The sequence below is a fragment of the Ceratina calcarata genome, unplaced genomic scaffold (assembly GCF_001652005.2).
Source record: "Ceratina calcarata isolate Rehan_Ccalc_2016 unplaced genomic scaffold, ASM165200v1 scaffold466, whole genome shotgun sequence".
Lineage (NCBI taxonomy): Eukaryota > Metazoa > Arthropoda > Insecta > Hymenoptera > Apidae > Ceratina > Ceratina calcarata.
Window position 1 is genome coordinate 33,824 of NW_017170692.1, and position 16,047 is coordinate 49,870.

Consider the following 16,047-nt stretch of genomic DNA (forward strand, 5'->3'; position numbering starts at 1 on the left):
CTATATTATACAGGATGTTCCAGAACTAGTGTTAGGCCTTGAAATGTGGAGGAGCCATGGTGATTTTAAACAACTTTTTCCTTTGCAAAAAAGTTATCCGAGGCGTGGTTGTCGAGTTATTAACAAAAATTACCGACCAACCAGAGCATTCGTATACAAGGCGGGCAGGAGCACTATAACCGCCTATACTACCTACTATAACCGTAAAAAATAGAATGAATGGAAGAAATGGAATGAGGAGCGCGGCGACAAGACCACGCGCGAATCGAGTATCGATACTCACAATCAGCAGCGAAGATGTACGTAATCGCGAACGCACTATAGCAGCGATGCTCGCATTCGGCTCGCACTGCCTCGCAGCAGTGGGGCAGCGTTACCAGATTTTTACCCACGACGCTCGCTTCCCCTGTTTTTCGCCCGTATTTCGATCCCCACTACTATTCCCCTCATGCGTGCTCATGCGTGCTCATGCGCGTTCGCGAAGCTCTCCGCAGCGGTATGGTCCCCACCATGGTCGCGTCGTCCCCACTTTGCGGCCGTGGGTAAAAATCTGGTAACGCTGCAGTGGGGGCCGCCCGCAGTTTTTCATGATGTTACAGGCCGTGCCGCAGTGTTACAGGCGCTCCGCAGTGTGACGGGCTCCAGGCAGAAAGGTATCATGTTCGCCTTATCGCAAACTGCGGTTAGCCCAAGCTGCGAGGAGATCGGCCCGTCTTTCCGTCCTATACAGAACTCTGGGTCAATGTGCCGAAACTCGGTACTTGAAGATAAAACACATGGGTAGCAGTGATGTTTAGAGCAGGTCACTGACAGATATGGTCATGTGTTTTAGTTTCGAGTGTCAGACTTCGGCACATTGACCTACTGAAATTCTTCTTCTTAAAGAAGGACGATTAAGTTCAACTCTAATTCTCTTCCCATTTTTTTATAATTTTAGCTACTCTGTAATTTATACAGTTGTTTGTAATGCATCTCTGTAATTTGTAAAGCAGTAACACTAGTTCTGGCACACCCTGTATATAAGTATGTAAACAATGTACGACGAAATTATTATCAGTCCTATGCACTTCAGAGAAAAGTTAAATAATATGTTATGCCACCTGCCTTGGCGAGATTCTTAACCGAGCCGCATACTTATGTTGCCTATGTTGATATTTAATTATCATTAATTTTCCTTTTGACGATACAACAGATAGAACTACTCTGACAATTTATTCGATTTTGTTAAAATCGTTTTTTAAAGTATGTGTCCATTTGTGAATAAAGTATCGAGAGTTGCATTTAACCATCGGAGAAATGTTATTGCAATACTGAATTCTTTAGTATTCTGAGAGTAGTTATCGCAAAACTTAATATCAATAGTTAGTAGTACTATTTATTAAAAACCCGTTTAGAATGTTTCATAAAGAGTAATCGACAGATTGAAACATTTGACTTAATTTCAATATCTAGGGAACATCAAATGTTACAGGACAAGAATATGGAACTTGCATCCTTGTAAAATCTTCCGTGCGGCCGTATTTATTTCTATATTAGGGTACAAAAACCCATTTACTGTGACTTACCGAATTACTGTCATTTTAAATTGGTTTTATTTAAAACAACAAATAAACGTTATGAACTTATATAAAAACATTTGCGTAAAAAATCTCAATAGTTAACTTAAATTAAATTATCTTTTAAAATAATACAGTTATTTTCCCCATTTATTTACGAATAATGCACAGAGTGAATGTAAAATCATTGCAATCAATTTTCATTTCAATAACAAGTTGTAAGGTTATTTATTGTCCTTATAATTATAATATCTTTTAAATATCGTCTTAGTATACAATGTAGATCGATGTATTATTATGAAAATATTGTAAATTATGTATGTTTTACTTCGTAAGTAGAGGTTCAAAAGATCGATGCGGCCTTTCCACTGTTTCAGAAAATGAATAAGGCCTTTCATACAAAAAAGGGTTCCCTAATTCTGTTATAGAATATTAAATACATCTAACCTAGAAATTCCCGAAGTTACTCGAAGGTATGAATACGCAACGTGAGAGCACATTCAAAAGTAACTCTTGGGAGAACCTCTTAAATGGACATGTTCCTTTCTACTTAATTGTTCGGAGAGAATAATGGAAAGTCTGCAAAGTTCGCAATTGTGTCAAACATAAAATTTTTAGGAAATTCCAATACAATGTTGTAAAGGGTATAATCAAAAAAGTTAAAAGTACTCTTAAACTAAATTAATCTTGTTAACTGATAACTTTCCTCCTTTTATCAAGCTTTGTTCCATGTAACGACCTGCGTGTACATACAATATTTGCAAATCAAAATATGAAAATTTTATAAACTTATAAAATATTAACTTTTACTTTACAAGTAAATGTACAGTTTATCTTTAATTTATAATTAGTAATAAAGTAGTCCATCATATTAAATGTGAATTTTGTCTTAAAAATATCGGACCAATGATTAAAGTATCAGACCAATAAAAAGTCAAATTGAAGCAGATAGTTGTTTTGTTTCGTAGAAATTAACAATTAACGGTCGATTAATGACAGTGGCAAACGATAACAAGAATATAATAATAAATCGTATAAACAGATTGGTTGTAGCGAGTAGGAATACGAACGTTCCTAGAGGATTAAAATTTACGGGACACCGACGAGCTTTTCGGAATTCATGGGCTGTAAAGTCGAAGCACGAAGATGTATGATCGCTAACGTGAGGGTCAACATAACGTATCCTAGGGACATGCTGAATCAGAGAACAGTAGGGGAATAGTAGGGTGAAAAGCGCACGTAGGTAGAAGAAAAGGGTCGTTAAATTGCAGAAAGTATTGGGAGCGAGTCGTTTCACCTAACGCGTATTGGATCAAATAAATCTTATCTTTCTCGTACGTTTTATCGAGCCGGTTTTTATGGTAACCGTCCTACCGTTATATTTTTTTTCTGTAACCAGCGGCGCGATTCTGTAAATTTCGTTAGACATCGTGGTATGTAGGTTCGAAACCATTCCGGAAAATTGGTAACATCACCGGCTTTCATATTTCAGTTTCTTACAGCTTTCATACTTACAGTTTCAGGTAGAACAAATTTAAGTTTTCACTATATCTTGTAATATAAAGTATTGTTAAATATGACACCGCTCACTTTTTATAAATGAGCTATATATATTTACGAAAATTCATATTTGGAAAGAAGCAAATAAAAGAATAAGACGTTTACATACATATAGTCTAGGATTTATTTTATTTTCTGAAACTATCAAAAATGTAGAATACTCTCTCGGGAAAGAGAAGGATGTTAGAAAAAAAGAGTGGACAATGATATTGTCCGCAGCTTTTAGAAATAGGAAGAAATTTTATTTACAAAATATTTATATTAACAGTCACAATATGTCAGAAGTAATATTTTATTACTCACAGATAAAAGCTCTCTCGAAATATTACATATTTGCAATATAATGTCAACAAGATGTCTATAAAAGAAAAATTACGCAAGATGTATGTATGGAAAAATGGCTTAATACCACCAGTTTATCTGACTCAGGTGCAGTGCTTGCGGAATATCAGCAAACGTCAGTATGAGAGCATTGTTTAATATATCTAGCTTGTGTCTTTCTGACTTTGAAATGTAACTGTGACAATATAAATAGGGAGGATAAACGTTTCAGATTTCCGATTTCCGGATACAACTTCTATTTTGGAGTACGTTTTACTACTTCATTAAATACTGACGCATAAATGTTACGATATTATATACCATGCAAAAAACAAAGAAAGAACAAACGTGTGAATAGCATTTTAACAGAGAGACTGCAGGCATTAACGTAAAAGAAAAATTCTCGTCCTACGATAATTTGTTGTTAAGGAATAATCTTCCAAACTTCGACGATTATCAACACAAATTTCGTAATGCTATAATTTTTGTGTGAAGTACATATAAACAACTACAAGTTTTCACAAGCTTAGTAGCGGAGAAACAATGCGAGTATTGTTGCGAACATAAAGAATCCTCGCTCATAAAGGATGTTAAAATTTTATTTTAACTTCTTATTTTAACTATTATATTTTCAAATCTGCATGCAATTTTAAACGCCACAGACTTTTATTTTCTACAAATGTGAAGTATATGTGTACCTATTGTATAATAGATATGCCTTCAGGAAACACTATTATTATTGCTGTTGTTTGAAAAGACTCATAAATTCAAATAGTATTGTGTAAAATTTTCGTAAACACTACATGTTCCTTTATATACTCCCGGTTGTGTACAGTTAAATCGATACCTAATGCGTATGCGTACAAGCTACAGCAAACGGCATAAAAATCAACGCAGTAGTATAAACTCAATGCATTCTTCATGTATGCCGGTATGAATGTCACGTTCTCGATGATATGTTATTTAATAGGAGTATAAATTCGTGATCCATAGTGTGAATTTTTTTAACCATAGAGGTATACACGTTCAAAAAAAAATTCAAAATATCTTTGGATATAGGATAATAAATGCTCCTAACTTTTAGAGAGTAAAATTATAAAGTATATCATTATTAATTAATTATTAAGAACATGTTTATATGTCAACGTAACTAAATTATATTTTTAAAAATGAAACATTTGATGAACGAATTTAGTTAATTCTCAGTTTGTAACTTTTTTTTAGATATATCATTTATACAAAATTATCTCAATACAGACTAATATACGTATTCACTGTACATTCATATTTAATTTGCGATTACGTCCATTCGTGAGAAATACAGATTTAACGATCGAATTGTATTTGTACGTATCGAATCGTCTTCTCTACTTTGAAACTATAATAGACGAAAGCTGTTTGTAAATTAAAGAATGTAGGCAGTAGTGAAATAAGTTAATTTTTCAGGAAACATATGTGGATTGTGGATGTACGTGTAGTATTTGCTTTGTGTCGTAAGCAATCGATTTCGTGATCCGCTGTTGCGTACCTTAGTATAGAGAAGCTCTCTCGAAATACGGCGAAAGTGATTGTTGAGCAGCCAGTAGAGGAACGGATTCCAGAAGCTGTTGGAGAGCGCGAGCCACGTGGCGAGGAAGTCGAGAAATGGCGGCGGTTTGCTTCCGGTACAAGCTACAACGACTTCCTGAATCGTCCATGGTGTGACCATAACAATGAATCCTAAACTCATTGCAGCCATTGTTCGCGAGGCGGCAGTTGACAGCCGTCTCTCGTGAGCTACGAGCTGAAATATGCACACGATGAGTTCGTATAAAATTTACCAGCTCTCTTCAATTTAGCCCTACTACATTACGTCTAATGTTTAAAACTTATACGAATTAATTCAAATCTTTCTCTTAAAAAATGATTGATTAACTCAAAAGTCCAAAAGTACACGAATGAATTATTTGAAATATGCACAATTGTCGCCCTTATGCCAGAATCATCAATTTATGAGCGAATCACTTCTGGAAACTCACAGTTGAATTCCATTTTGACATGCTAAATAGGACAATAATGTCATGTTCATGAATCAAATAGAGATTATAGTTATTATTGTGCAACGCATATGGAAAGGCATTCAACAAGGAAAGAAAAAATAATAGTAATACAAAGCGATCAAAATTTTTATATGTAATGCATTTTTGTAAATCAAGGTATTATGACACAACGTCAAAATTTTGGGTTCACTACATATGCATAATTCATACATTGTACTACAGCGCATCTGATAATGTGCGTAATTGATAATATTTAATACAAAGTAAACTGTATGTGAATGTCATCATACGAGTCGAATAATCAATAAGACTTTGTATGACAGCATAGTATGCTGTTTACTTTGATAATTATTGTTATAGAATTGCATAAATTGAAAATCATAATAATATTGAATTATATAACGTTACTGTAAATTAATAATAATTATTATGCTAAGGTGGAATTAGATATTTATTTAAAGCATAATATTTTATAATACTGTAAAACAAAATAAAAAATTACAGCTAAAGTAATATTCAAATCAAATCTTATCGGGTGAAATTGGTTACATAGTATTCAAAAAATGTTTTACGGGAAATCATAGTTATATCATCCATTCAGAAAAGAACGTTAAAAACATGAATTAAATATTGCACGTACTGGCCCTCGATAAAATCTATAGGAACATGTCAAAGTTAACTCGGAGAGACGTCCGAGTAAAGAGGTTTAAGGAACGTGGAAGCTTGCCCACATAAATGATGCAGAAGCGTACCTTCTGCTAATATTTGTAGAAAAGTCCACACACAGGATGGAAACTTTATACCGCATGTGTTAAAAGCATACTTTAAGCTTGGAGCAATTACCTTGCCTGATTGAGTATGACAAATGAACGCAGATGACCATCAACGAACGCGATCCAGGTGTTAAATAATATGCGCATACATCAAAGGAATTGAATTCGTGATTCTATGTTGTGAAAGGAATAATCGAACAGACATTGGTTTCAAGATCCCCTGCCCAGAATAAATCAGCATGGCTATGTAAAATAAAATTAATGATTAATTACGACTATATGTACATTTGTAAAAAGACAATTTTATTTTGTGCGGTACCTATAAAAATATTTTATATTATCTTCTTTTGTTTTTCAGATTTAAATCCAGCTTTATCTTTTATACATATACATATGTATAATACATATATGTATATAAATTCATATCCAATTCATCCACTATGTGTCTCCACCACGACACAAGTGGCTCACAAACGTTAGCGTAGAACCACTTGCGGGAATAGTGGATACTCGGCTTTAACGAACGAGTTACAAGGAGGCAAGCGTGGCCAATTCGAGCAACACCTACATCCCTGGCTAATTGTCGCAATCCAATCTCGAGACGCTGCCAAGACATCTATACATTTAACCAGGTATTATTGCGCCTCCTACAGCACTTACACAAGTATATATCCTAGGTGTGGCAGGATGTCTATGTCGACAAGATAAAAAAATAATTTTAATTTGAAGAAAAAATATATATTTGGGAAATTAAATTAAAAGTGAGTATATGCATCAAATTTGTAATTATATGTATTCATATACAACTTATCCACAAAAATATTTTTAATAATATTTTTCGCTCTGTTGGAATTTAATTATCCTGATTATACGAAATAGTAAATTTAAATTGTATTTTAGTTTATATTTTACATCTCCAACAGAATACAGATGAGTATACCTTTAATCTTTTCAATGAAACCATTAGGGAATTGCTGCTGATAGATTTCTCTATTAATTTATGGTTAAAGGAGAAGTCCAATCAGACGTTCAACGATACAGAGCGTCAAATAAGACACGACCTTAACGTCTAAAAGGTAGGACATCTACTGGTCTTTTAGACCAGCTTGACACGGTTCTGAAAGTCGCAAAGCGCTAAGCTCATCAGTGTCAAAGCCTCTCATCGCGCAGCAGTAAAAGGATTACGGATCTGCTCGTTTAGATGAATCCTTCCTCCTTGGCTCCATCCTGACTCTCCCTTTTTTCTCTGTCACTTGTTCTTTTACCTTGTACTGCTTCCTGTTCTTTTCTTCATCCCCATTCCTACTTAACTTTCTCTCCGGCCTGTTTCATTCATTTGTATTGCAAAGAACTGCGTTTCCCATTTCTGAATTAAACCTCCTTCGTATAATGTACTCAATATTATAAGATAGAAGAAATACTCTGATCTGTAATTTGAGTTTAAAGTTTTTAATCTATTTCGATTATGAAATTATCGTAATAAATTATAGATTATAAATAATATGAAAGTACATATAGCTTTGTATATACATATTTATTTGTTTATATATTAATTAATTAATAGTAAATAATTAAATAATTAATAGTAAATTTTTTTAATTTTTGACAATAACGGCATACATTTCCGTGGCTGAAACTTGTTGACCGTTCCTCTATTCCAATAGCGCACTAATAATAGAAGCACGCCAAGGTTTTAAAACAAGAAATAACTTCACAAATGAGATAGAGTTTAGTACTCTCTACTTTGAGTTTCCCCAAATGGTGGAGATAGGATAGCTCGAACCGTGAATACCACATCTAAACCTTGATATTTTCGATATTAGAATATTTTATTTTTTTACAATTTCATGATTGGTACAATAAAAAATGAAATTGAGTTTTGTTCATTGCTTTTGATTTGTTACTTGCATTATGTTATTTTAACATGTGGTTAATTATTTACATGTAGTAGATTTATGAACTTTACTTATATGAAACTGTAGCGTTATCAGTATCAAGTGTTTAGAATGTACAAATATTACAATTTAATCAGCGTGGGAAATTTAATTAAACTTTCAAATATATGCCTTAATTTAATTCTTCTATCGAGGAAAGATAGAACAGAGTGCAGTTAAAGTTCTGAAACACGTGCACGATGGCCGTTTAAATATTATAGATACAGATAAGAAATTGCGATAGCCTAGCTTGATTAATTTATTCAAGTTTAAAATAAAAAGATTTAATCCAATAATTCCATCAATCCCTATTTAAAGCGTGTTTAGATAAAAGAATCTACTCGTTTGAATAAAAAACGCATTCGTGAATTACTTATTGTTATTAATAATTGTTTCCAGTGCTTGTTTGCTTGGAAAACGCCATTTTTATCGTATTATGAATTCTCGTTTTAAATTTGTTTATTCGTCTGATGACAAATGAAGTGAAAAAGATTTTACAATAAGTATACGAATATTCTATAGATATTGATCATTTTCATCTTGTTGTATTATGAAATGGCTGAAACTTGCCAGTCGAATTAACTAAAATTACACAAGTTCTGCATGCGTCACTCTGAAAGCAATCCGTATGCGGGAACCTAACTCGTGCAGCAATTACACGCTGAAAGGGTATGAACGTACAGACCGGCGCGCGGCGTGGCGCGGTGTCCGCTCCATACTAATCGTGAGTGCAGTCCGGAAGTCGGAAGGAGCAGACGCCAGACCCGCACACGATCAATAATATTATATGTATTTGACAGTATTGACAATATTATAGATTACGGTAAATTGGAAGTGAGTGACAATATTCATGAATTTAAATGTCTGTGTGCCTTTGCATTAATACATAACCCTTTGCATCCCGGACGTTACCTACCCGGCGCTATTTTGTCGCAAAAACCTGCACTTACAAATCCTCATATTATACAGTATAGCTTTGGAACCAAATGAGGTATTATAATGATATTTGCGTTATATGAATTTGTAGACATTAAGAAACATATATTTGCAAAAAAGAACATTTTATTTCTTATAAGAAACAAAATATTTTAAAAAACAGCGTTTTATTTCTTATAATTTTATATACAGTATAATCAATTTTGAAAAACCTCATATACATCTAAAGTCAATGTAAAGAGCGAAACGAAAGTATGTATGAAAACTAAATACAACAATGTCATTAATGCGATCTTTCTTCATGGTAACAGTGTGTCAGTTTGGACATTATACGAAGATGATACGTCAAAGCAACCAATGGTTTCAGGTGAACGATATGATCGTCGTGAAAAAGTAATGGCCGAAGTATGTTAAAAATGCTTATGTCCTCTTTTTAGAACGGATATAGTCAGAGAATTCGTGGCAATTATACTCGCGGATCATGATACAAGTTATTCTATCGCTGAACTGTACACTTCTAAATAATGTACGGGTTCGTATATATTATCTATCTATTAACAACACTAGCTAATAAAATGCTCCTCATACTTTTGCTCTATTGTGCTGCTAGTTTACATTAATTTCATAATTTTCCAAATTTCATCGAGTATAGGGACTAGGCAACTCAGGTTTATTTGGATTTATCTAAAATTATCAATATAAATAAAAAGAAAACTTGACGACTTACATTGATTTGATCACTTTCCCGAACTGGTTTTCACAGGAATAGACATTGTTATTCCATAGGATAAAATTATTTTCATGCTTTTATTTATATTCAAACTTGTCCAGTTATTTAACTTTTTATGAAAATGTCAGTTTTTATTGAAGATTCAATTATTGTCAAGGTTTTGGTTCTAACATTCAGAGCTTTTGCATACATCAATCGTGAATTGATTGTGAATTTATAAGAATATTTATTTTATTATCTTTCAAGTACACATTATTGGAATAACATTAACGGAATTTGTTCCTAATATAATTAGCTATCATTTTAGAAAATTGTAAAATCTTGATGCTATATTTTCCTTGGTTTCTTTTTCAATTTTATCATTGATTAGATTTCTTTTAGATTCATATTTCGCACTGTTTTTCCGGGTTATCATTAAAACACAGCAAAAGAAACATCAGAAACTTATCAAAACCTGTTATGAAAGTTACGAGACTACCCTAGCACTTTAAACTGAGTTCATTATAAAAATGTTAATTTTTTACTTCAAAAATACATTTATTCTTATAGAAACATATTTACACAACCATTAGAAATGTAAATTCAATGTATATTTATTTCTATGAATAATATGCAATATCTTGTAGTCCATAAATATACATGTATGTAATATAATAAGATCATAATCAGGTTGTTTATTTCTTTCAAGTTAATATCATACCTCTTATCATGTAACATGGAATGTAGCATAGTACTAACAAAAATATGTATTATTCGATCACATACCACAAAAATGACAAATGATTGTCGAGGTATATGTACGTGGTTATTGGTCTTCTGAAGATGTATATTCCCTGATTTGTTTAATAATGTTTAAAACTTCGCTTCTGAATTCTAATTTCTTATCAAGCGTGAAAGTTCTCATTATTGGAAGTAATGAATGGAAGAAAGCTTTATCCTCATCGACGATGGACGTAGTTTGTGGATAATAATTAAGAAGTACAAATGCTTCATTATCTTTCTCAATGCTTCCGTACGATTTAACTTTATTAACATTGGGGAAAGGCACCTGTAATCCTGTAATATCCTCTTCACCCTTTACATTTGAAGTAGAACATGAAATCGATTCGTTCAATATGGATTGCACAGAAACAATTATAGGCGTTTCGTTGCTGTGCTGTTTAAAGTTTTTCTTAGGCAACGATTTCTTCTTTTGTTTATCATTTAAAATTGGAAGTATTTCATAATCAAGAATAACATCCTCTAACGCGAGTAAAAAAGACAGCTGGGAAGCATATTGTAATATCCGCCAGAACGCTCTGGTAGTGCGCGTGCCGAGCGTAGTGGCGCTAGAGTTGAGTGAACGAGAACGAACACGTATGGTTTTAAGACGAAGCGACACGAGACACAGGGATAACCGCCGAAGTACCAATTATATTTTATATTCTTCTTTAATAAACATAATTAACCAGTTATCAGTATATATATTCTCGCTCCCGTACACAACAAGTGGCGACGAGGACAAAAAGGAGTGGTCAGTTCCTTCAAATAAGTTAAAATAAGGATCAAACCACAGTATCGGTCAAAGAAAACCGTTACAACGTGCACCGAAAAATGGCGACTTTTGAAGACCAAAAGTTGCAACTGCAAAAACAAGCAGAAGAACTGAGTGCATGGAAAGCGAGGTTGGAAGAATTTAACAAAAGGATGATAGCTGAAGAACAAAGACTGGAAGAAAAGAATAAGAAATTAATGGCTGCACAGACGCTATTATCAGCGGGCAGACCGGAACGAGTCGCGACCACGATAGTAAAAGGTACGATCGGCAGCATTTCAGAATATTCGCTACACGACGATTGGACGTCGTCGTGTGAAAGATTAGATATGTACATACTGGCGAATGAAGTCAATGAAGATAAGAAGGTTTCCCTGTTCTTGACTTTACTGGGGAAGGATGGATATGCACTTCTCAGGAATTTGACGATACCAAACTTGCCGTCACAAATGTCGTTCGCAGAATTAAAGCGAACAATGAGGCAACATTTGCAGCCGGCGCCTGACCCCATGGCCGAAAGATACAAATTCAAAGAGTGTACTCAGAAGGAAGGGGAAGATATCAAAAGGTTTCTAGCAAACCTGAAAAGGCTATCAACATTCTGCAAGTTCGGCGAGAACTTGGAGAACAGTCTGCGCGACCAATTCGTATGGGAATTGTCCAGCAACACTATTAAGAAGAAACTGCTCGGGGAGAAGGATTAAGCTATCAACGAGCAGTCGAGCTCGCATTGTCCTTGGAATTGGCAGGGAAGAATGCGGCCGAGATGAAGTCATCGGGCAGTAGTGCCACAGTGAACTATGTAGCAAGCAAAGGCAGGACATCATCGACGAATACGAAGAAAGAAGATCCTAACGTAAGGTTAAACCACATAACGATAAACTGTAAATATAAACAGTACGGTTGTAACCTTTGCGGTAAAAAGGGCCATTTAAGGAATGTTTGTAAGAACAGAACTGATTCGGCAAAGGCAGGAAAATCTGGTAAAAAGGATAACGGTAAGAAAAGTAATAAGCACCGGGATAGTAAACGCGAACAACAAAATTTAGTGGCTGAAGTAGATAGAATCACCGAATGCTTAGATAACATGTTTCATTTAAGTAGGGAAGGGTGCAATACGTTCACAGTTGCGGGAGATAAACCAATAGTCGTCGAGTTATTGGTTGAGAGGTGTCCGGTAAAATTTGAAGTAGACACGAGGTCACCTATCTCCGCGATTTCAACAGGTTATAGGAATAGTTCGGAACTATTTTCAGCGTTGCCGTTGAGGAGAACGCACAGACGTTTCAAGATATATCAAGGGGACGTCATAGTACCGGAAGGTATATTAGGATTAACGGTTAGTCACAAAGGTAAAACGCGATGGTTAGAGTTGTTCGTGATACCGGGGAATAGCGCACCTATCATAGGGCGACGATGGTTGTCTGAGCTTGAAATATTGCAAGTCGGTAGCCTTAAGTTGAACAATATACAGAAGCTGACGCAATCACCGACTGTAGAGGCCATTATTAAAGAATTTGGTGAAGTTTTCAGCAATAGATTAGGGACGTATAATAAGGCTAAGTTTGCATTACAGCTGAAAGAGGGGGCTAAACCCATTTTTCGTAAGCCAAGACCAGTGCCATACGCATTACGTACCAAAATTGAAAAAGAATTGGACAGACTCGTAGAAGCAGGAATACTAGAACAAGTAACTACGAGCGATTGGGCAACTCCCATAGTACCGGTACCCAAAGCTAACGGTGAGTTAAGAATATGCGGGGATTTTAAAGATACCACAAATAAAGACTTAGTCTGCAACAGGCCCAATTCCGCGCATTATTGATTTAGCGACTCAGATGGCGAGAGCAACAAAATTCACGAAATTAGATCTTGCTAGCGCATATCAACACGTCGAGTTGGATGAAGCATCTAAACAATTAGTTGTGCTCTCGACACATAAGGGGTTGTATAAATGCAATCGTCTGATGTACGGGGTATCACCGGCTCCAGGCCTTTTCCAAGCGGAAATGGAGAAAATTTTATCCGGCATTAAGGAAGCTGTCGTGTATTTTGACGACGTATTCATTTTTGGAGAGGATCAAGTAGAACATGATCGTAATTTACGTATGGTGCTGAGTCGATTTAAAGAATGTGGCTTGACAGTCAAATTGGAAAAATGCCGATTTGATCAAAAACAAGTGCCATTTTTAGGATACAAAATTGATGGCGAAGGTTTACACGTATCTAAAGATAAGGTCGATGCGGTTGTAAAGATGAAACGACCCGAGAACGAGGCAGATCTAAGGTCGTTCTTAGGCCTTTTAAATTATTACTCGAGGTTCATAAGGAACTATGCGAAAATAGTGAGCCCGTTATATGACCTACTTAAACGGAACGTACGTTGGCAGTGGACAGCGGCTCAGGAAGATGCTTTCCAACGTGCTAAAGAAAAATTAATATCGCATGATGTCTTAGTACATTATCAAGCGGATGTACCTATCAAAGTTACTTGCGATGCATCGCCAAAAGGGTTAGGCTCAGTATTGTCGCATGTGTATCCAAATGGCGAGGAACGTCCAATTGCGTTTGCGTCTCAAGTGCTCAGTAAAGCTAAGCGTAATTACTCACAGTTAGATAGGGAAGCATTAGGATTAGTTTTTGAGGTGAAGACATTCCATCAGTTTGTACATGGCCGAGAATTTGTCCTGGAAACGGATCACAAGCCATTAACTTTTATTTTTGGACCCAAGAAAGGGCTGCCACAGATGGCCGCTAGCCGGGTACAGCGTTGGGCAGTTTTTCTGTCTGCATATGATTTTAAAAGTAAATACATAAGGGGTGTAGATAATGGTCCAGCTGATGGCTTGTCGCGCAAACTAATAACTGACTTCAAAAAGGCTGTGAGAAAGAACGAGCTAGAGGAATTTTCGTACTTAAATTTTATAAGTGAAGATGTTAAAAGCATTGATTGTTCGGTTATAAGAGACGAAACATTGACAGATCCAATACTAAGTCGAGTCTACGACTACACCTATAATGGCTGGCCTGTGAAAGTACATGATTCGTTAAAAGCATTTGATGTACGGAAAAACGAATTGACAATTGAACAGGGGTGTCTCATGTGGGGTCACCGAGTCATTATTACTTTGGTGGCCGGGTTCAGACCAGGACATCGAAAACGTAGCGAAATCGTGTAAGTGGTGTTTAGAAAATGCCGACAACCCACGAAAAGCGATGTTGCATGTGTGGAAATGGCCGGAAGGCCCAAATAAAAGATTGCATGCTGATTTTTGCGGACCGATAGATGGATATATGTATTTAGTGATAACGGACGCATACTCAAAATGGGTTGATGTAAAGGAGATGACTGACATCACTGCGGTAAGCACAATTAAAATGTTGAGGGAATATTTCTGTGTGTGGGGTCTACCTGAAATGTTAGTCACGGACAATGGCCCAACATTTGTATCTGAAAATTTTCAAAAATTCCTAAAAGAGAATTATGTTAAACACCACAGAACTGCTCCCTATCATCCGACGTCAAACGGAGTGGCTGAAAATGCTGTCCGAACGTTCAAAAGTAAATTTAAGTTACTGCGTAAGAGCGGAATAGGAAGGCAAGAAGCCTTATGTAAATACCTATTTAGCTATCGGGCGACACCGCACTGTACAACAGGGTACTCACCTGCAGAGCTGCAGATGGGGCGTAAATTAAGAACGCGCTTAAATACAATACAACCGTCCGTGCGAAATCACGTTGAGCTGAATCAAGCAAGACAGAAATTCCACTACAGGGGAAACCGGGAAGTAAGTTTCAATAACGATGACATTGTAATGACAAGGAGCTATGCAAAAGATACACCGAAATGGCAGCCAGCCACGGTGGTGGTGGAGAAACTCAGCTCAGTTACGTATAATGTATGTACACCGGATTTAAAAGTACATAAAAGACACGTCAATCAGATGATAGCACCGAGTAAGGAAGCTTCTCTTCAAATTAATAGCAATAGTAGTGCGAATTTGAAGGGGAAGGGAAGTGGGACGAATGAAGTAACAGCTTTGTCAAATTCATCGGGAACAAAGTCTTATGGAAATGTAAGCGTGGAAGAACCATGTACTGATAAGCGAGCGGGTGATATGTTAACAAACGACCAAAGTCCGAGCGAACATGATCGAAGTAGCAGCGGAGTATCCCAGCATATTAGTCAATCGGGTGAAACGGGAACTGTAACGTTGCGACGATCTAGTAGGATAAGAAAAGCTCCGGAGAGGCTTAACATATAATTTTCCTTGTCCAAAGTAATGTTAAATTAAGGAGGTTCAGGGGTTTTATAAAAACGTAGAGATCAGCATGAAATTTAAGCATATGTTTCCTTATTGCATAACAAAACCAAAATAATTTTTTCGAATTTTTCGTCCACGTTATATTGGAGAAAAACGGTTTTGAAGTTTGCTCATTTTACACGGTTTCTTATGGGATACAAATATTCTGACTGTTCAAAATAGAAAATAAAGTTGAAAATACGTAGAGAACTGAAACTTATTAATATAAATTGATAGAAAAAATAAACAGGAATCGTTTGATATTTTTATCAAGGTACGTTACCGTTCAATCTGCAGTGTAATTAACAATAATTTAGCATCACGGATTACTGCGTTTAAAATCATGGACGGCTTAGTAA

The 16,047-nt window shown here is 35.6% G+C and overlaps 2 protein-coding genes across 4 annotated transcripts in view; one reads left to right on the forward strand and one right to left on the reverse strand.

Moving 5' to 3' along the window:
* LOC108627389 (trace amine-associated receptor 9) overlaps positions 1-16,047 on the reverse strand; it is an 86,268-nt gene that overhangs the window by 15,040 nt on the left and 55,181 nt on the right. For all 3 annotated transcript variants that reach the window (XM_026815554.1, XM_026815553.1, XM_018028597.2), the window contains one exon: positions 4,966-5,220. In XM_026815554.1, the coding sequence (XP_026671355.1) occupies positions 4,966-5,220 (255 nt within the window). The remainder of the gene's footprint in view (positions 1-4,965; positions 5,221-16,047) is intronic.
* Positions 11,443-13,795, forward strand: LOC113464650 (uncharacterized protein K02A2.6-like). Its single transcript, XM_026815555.1, has one exon. The coding sequence runs from the start codon at positions 12,150-12,152 to the stop codon at positions 13,206-13,208; it is 1,059 nt and encodes a 352-aa protein (XP_026671356.1). The 5' UTR covers positions 11,443-12,149; the 3' UTR covers positions 13,209-13,795.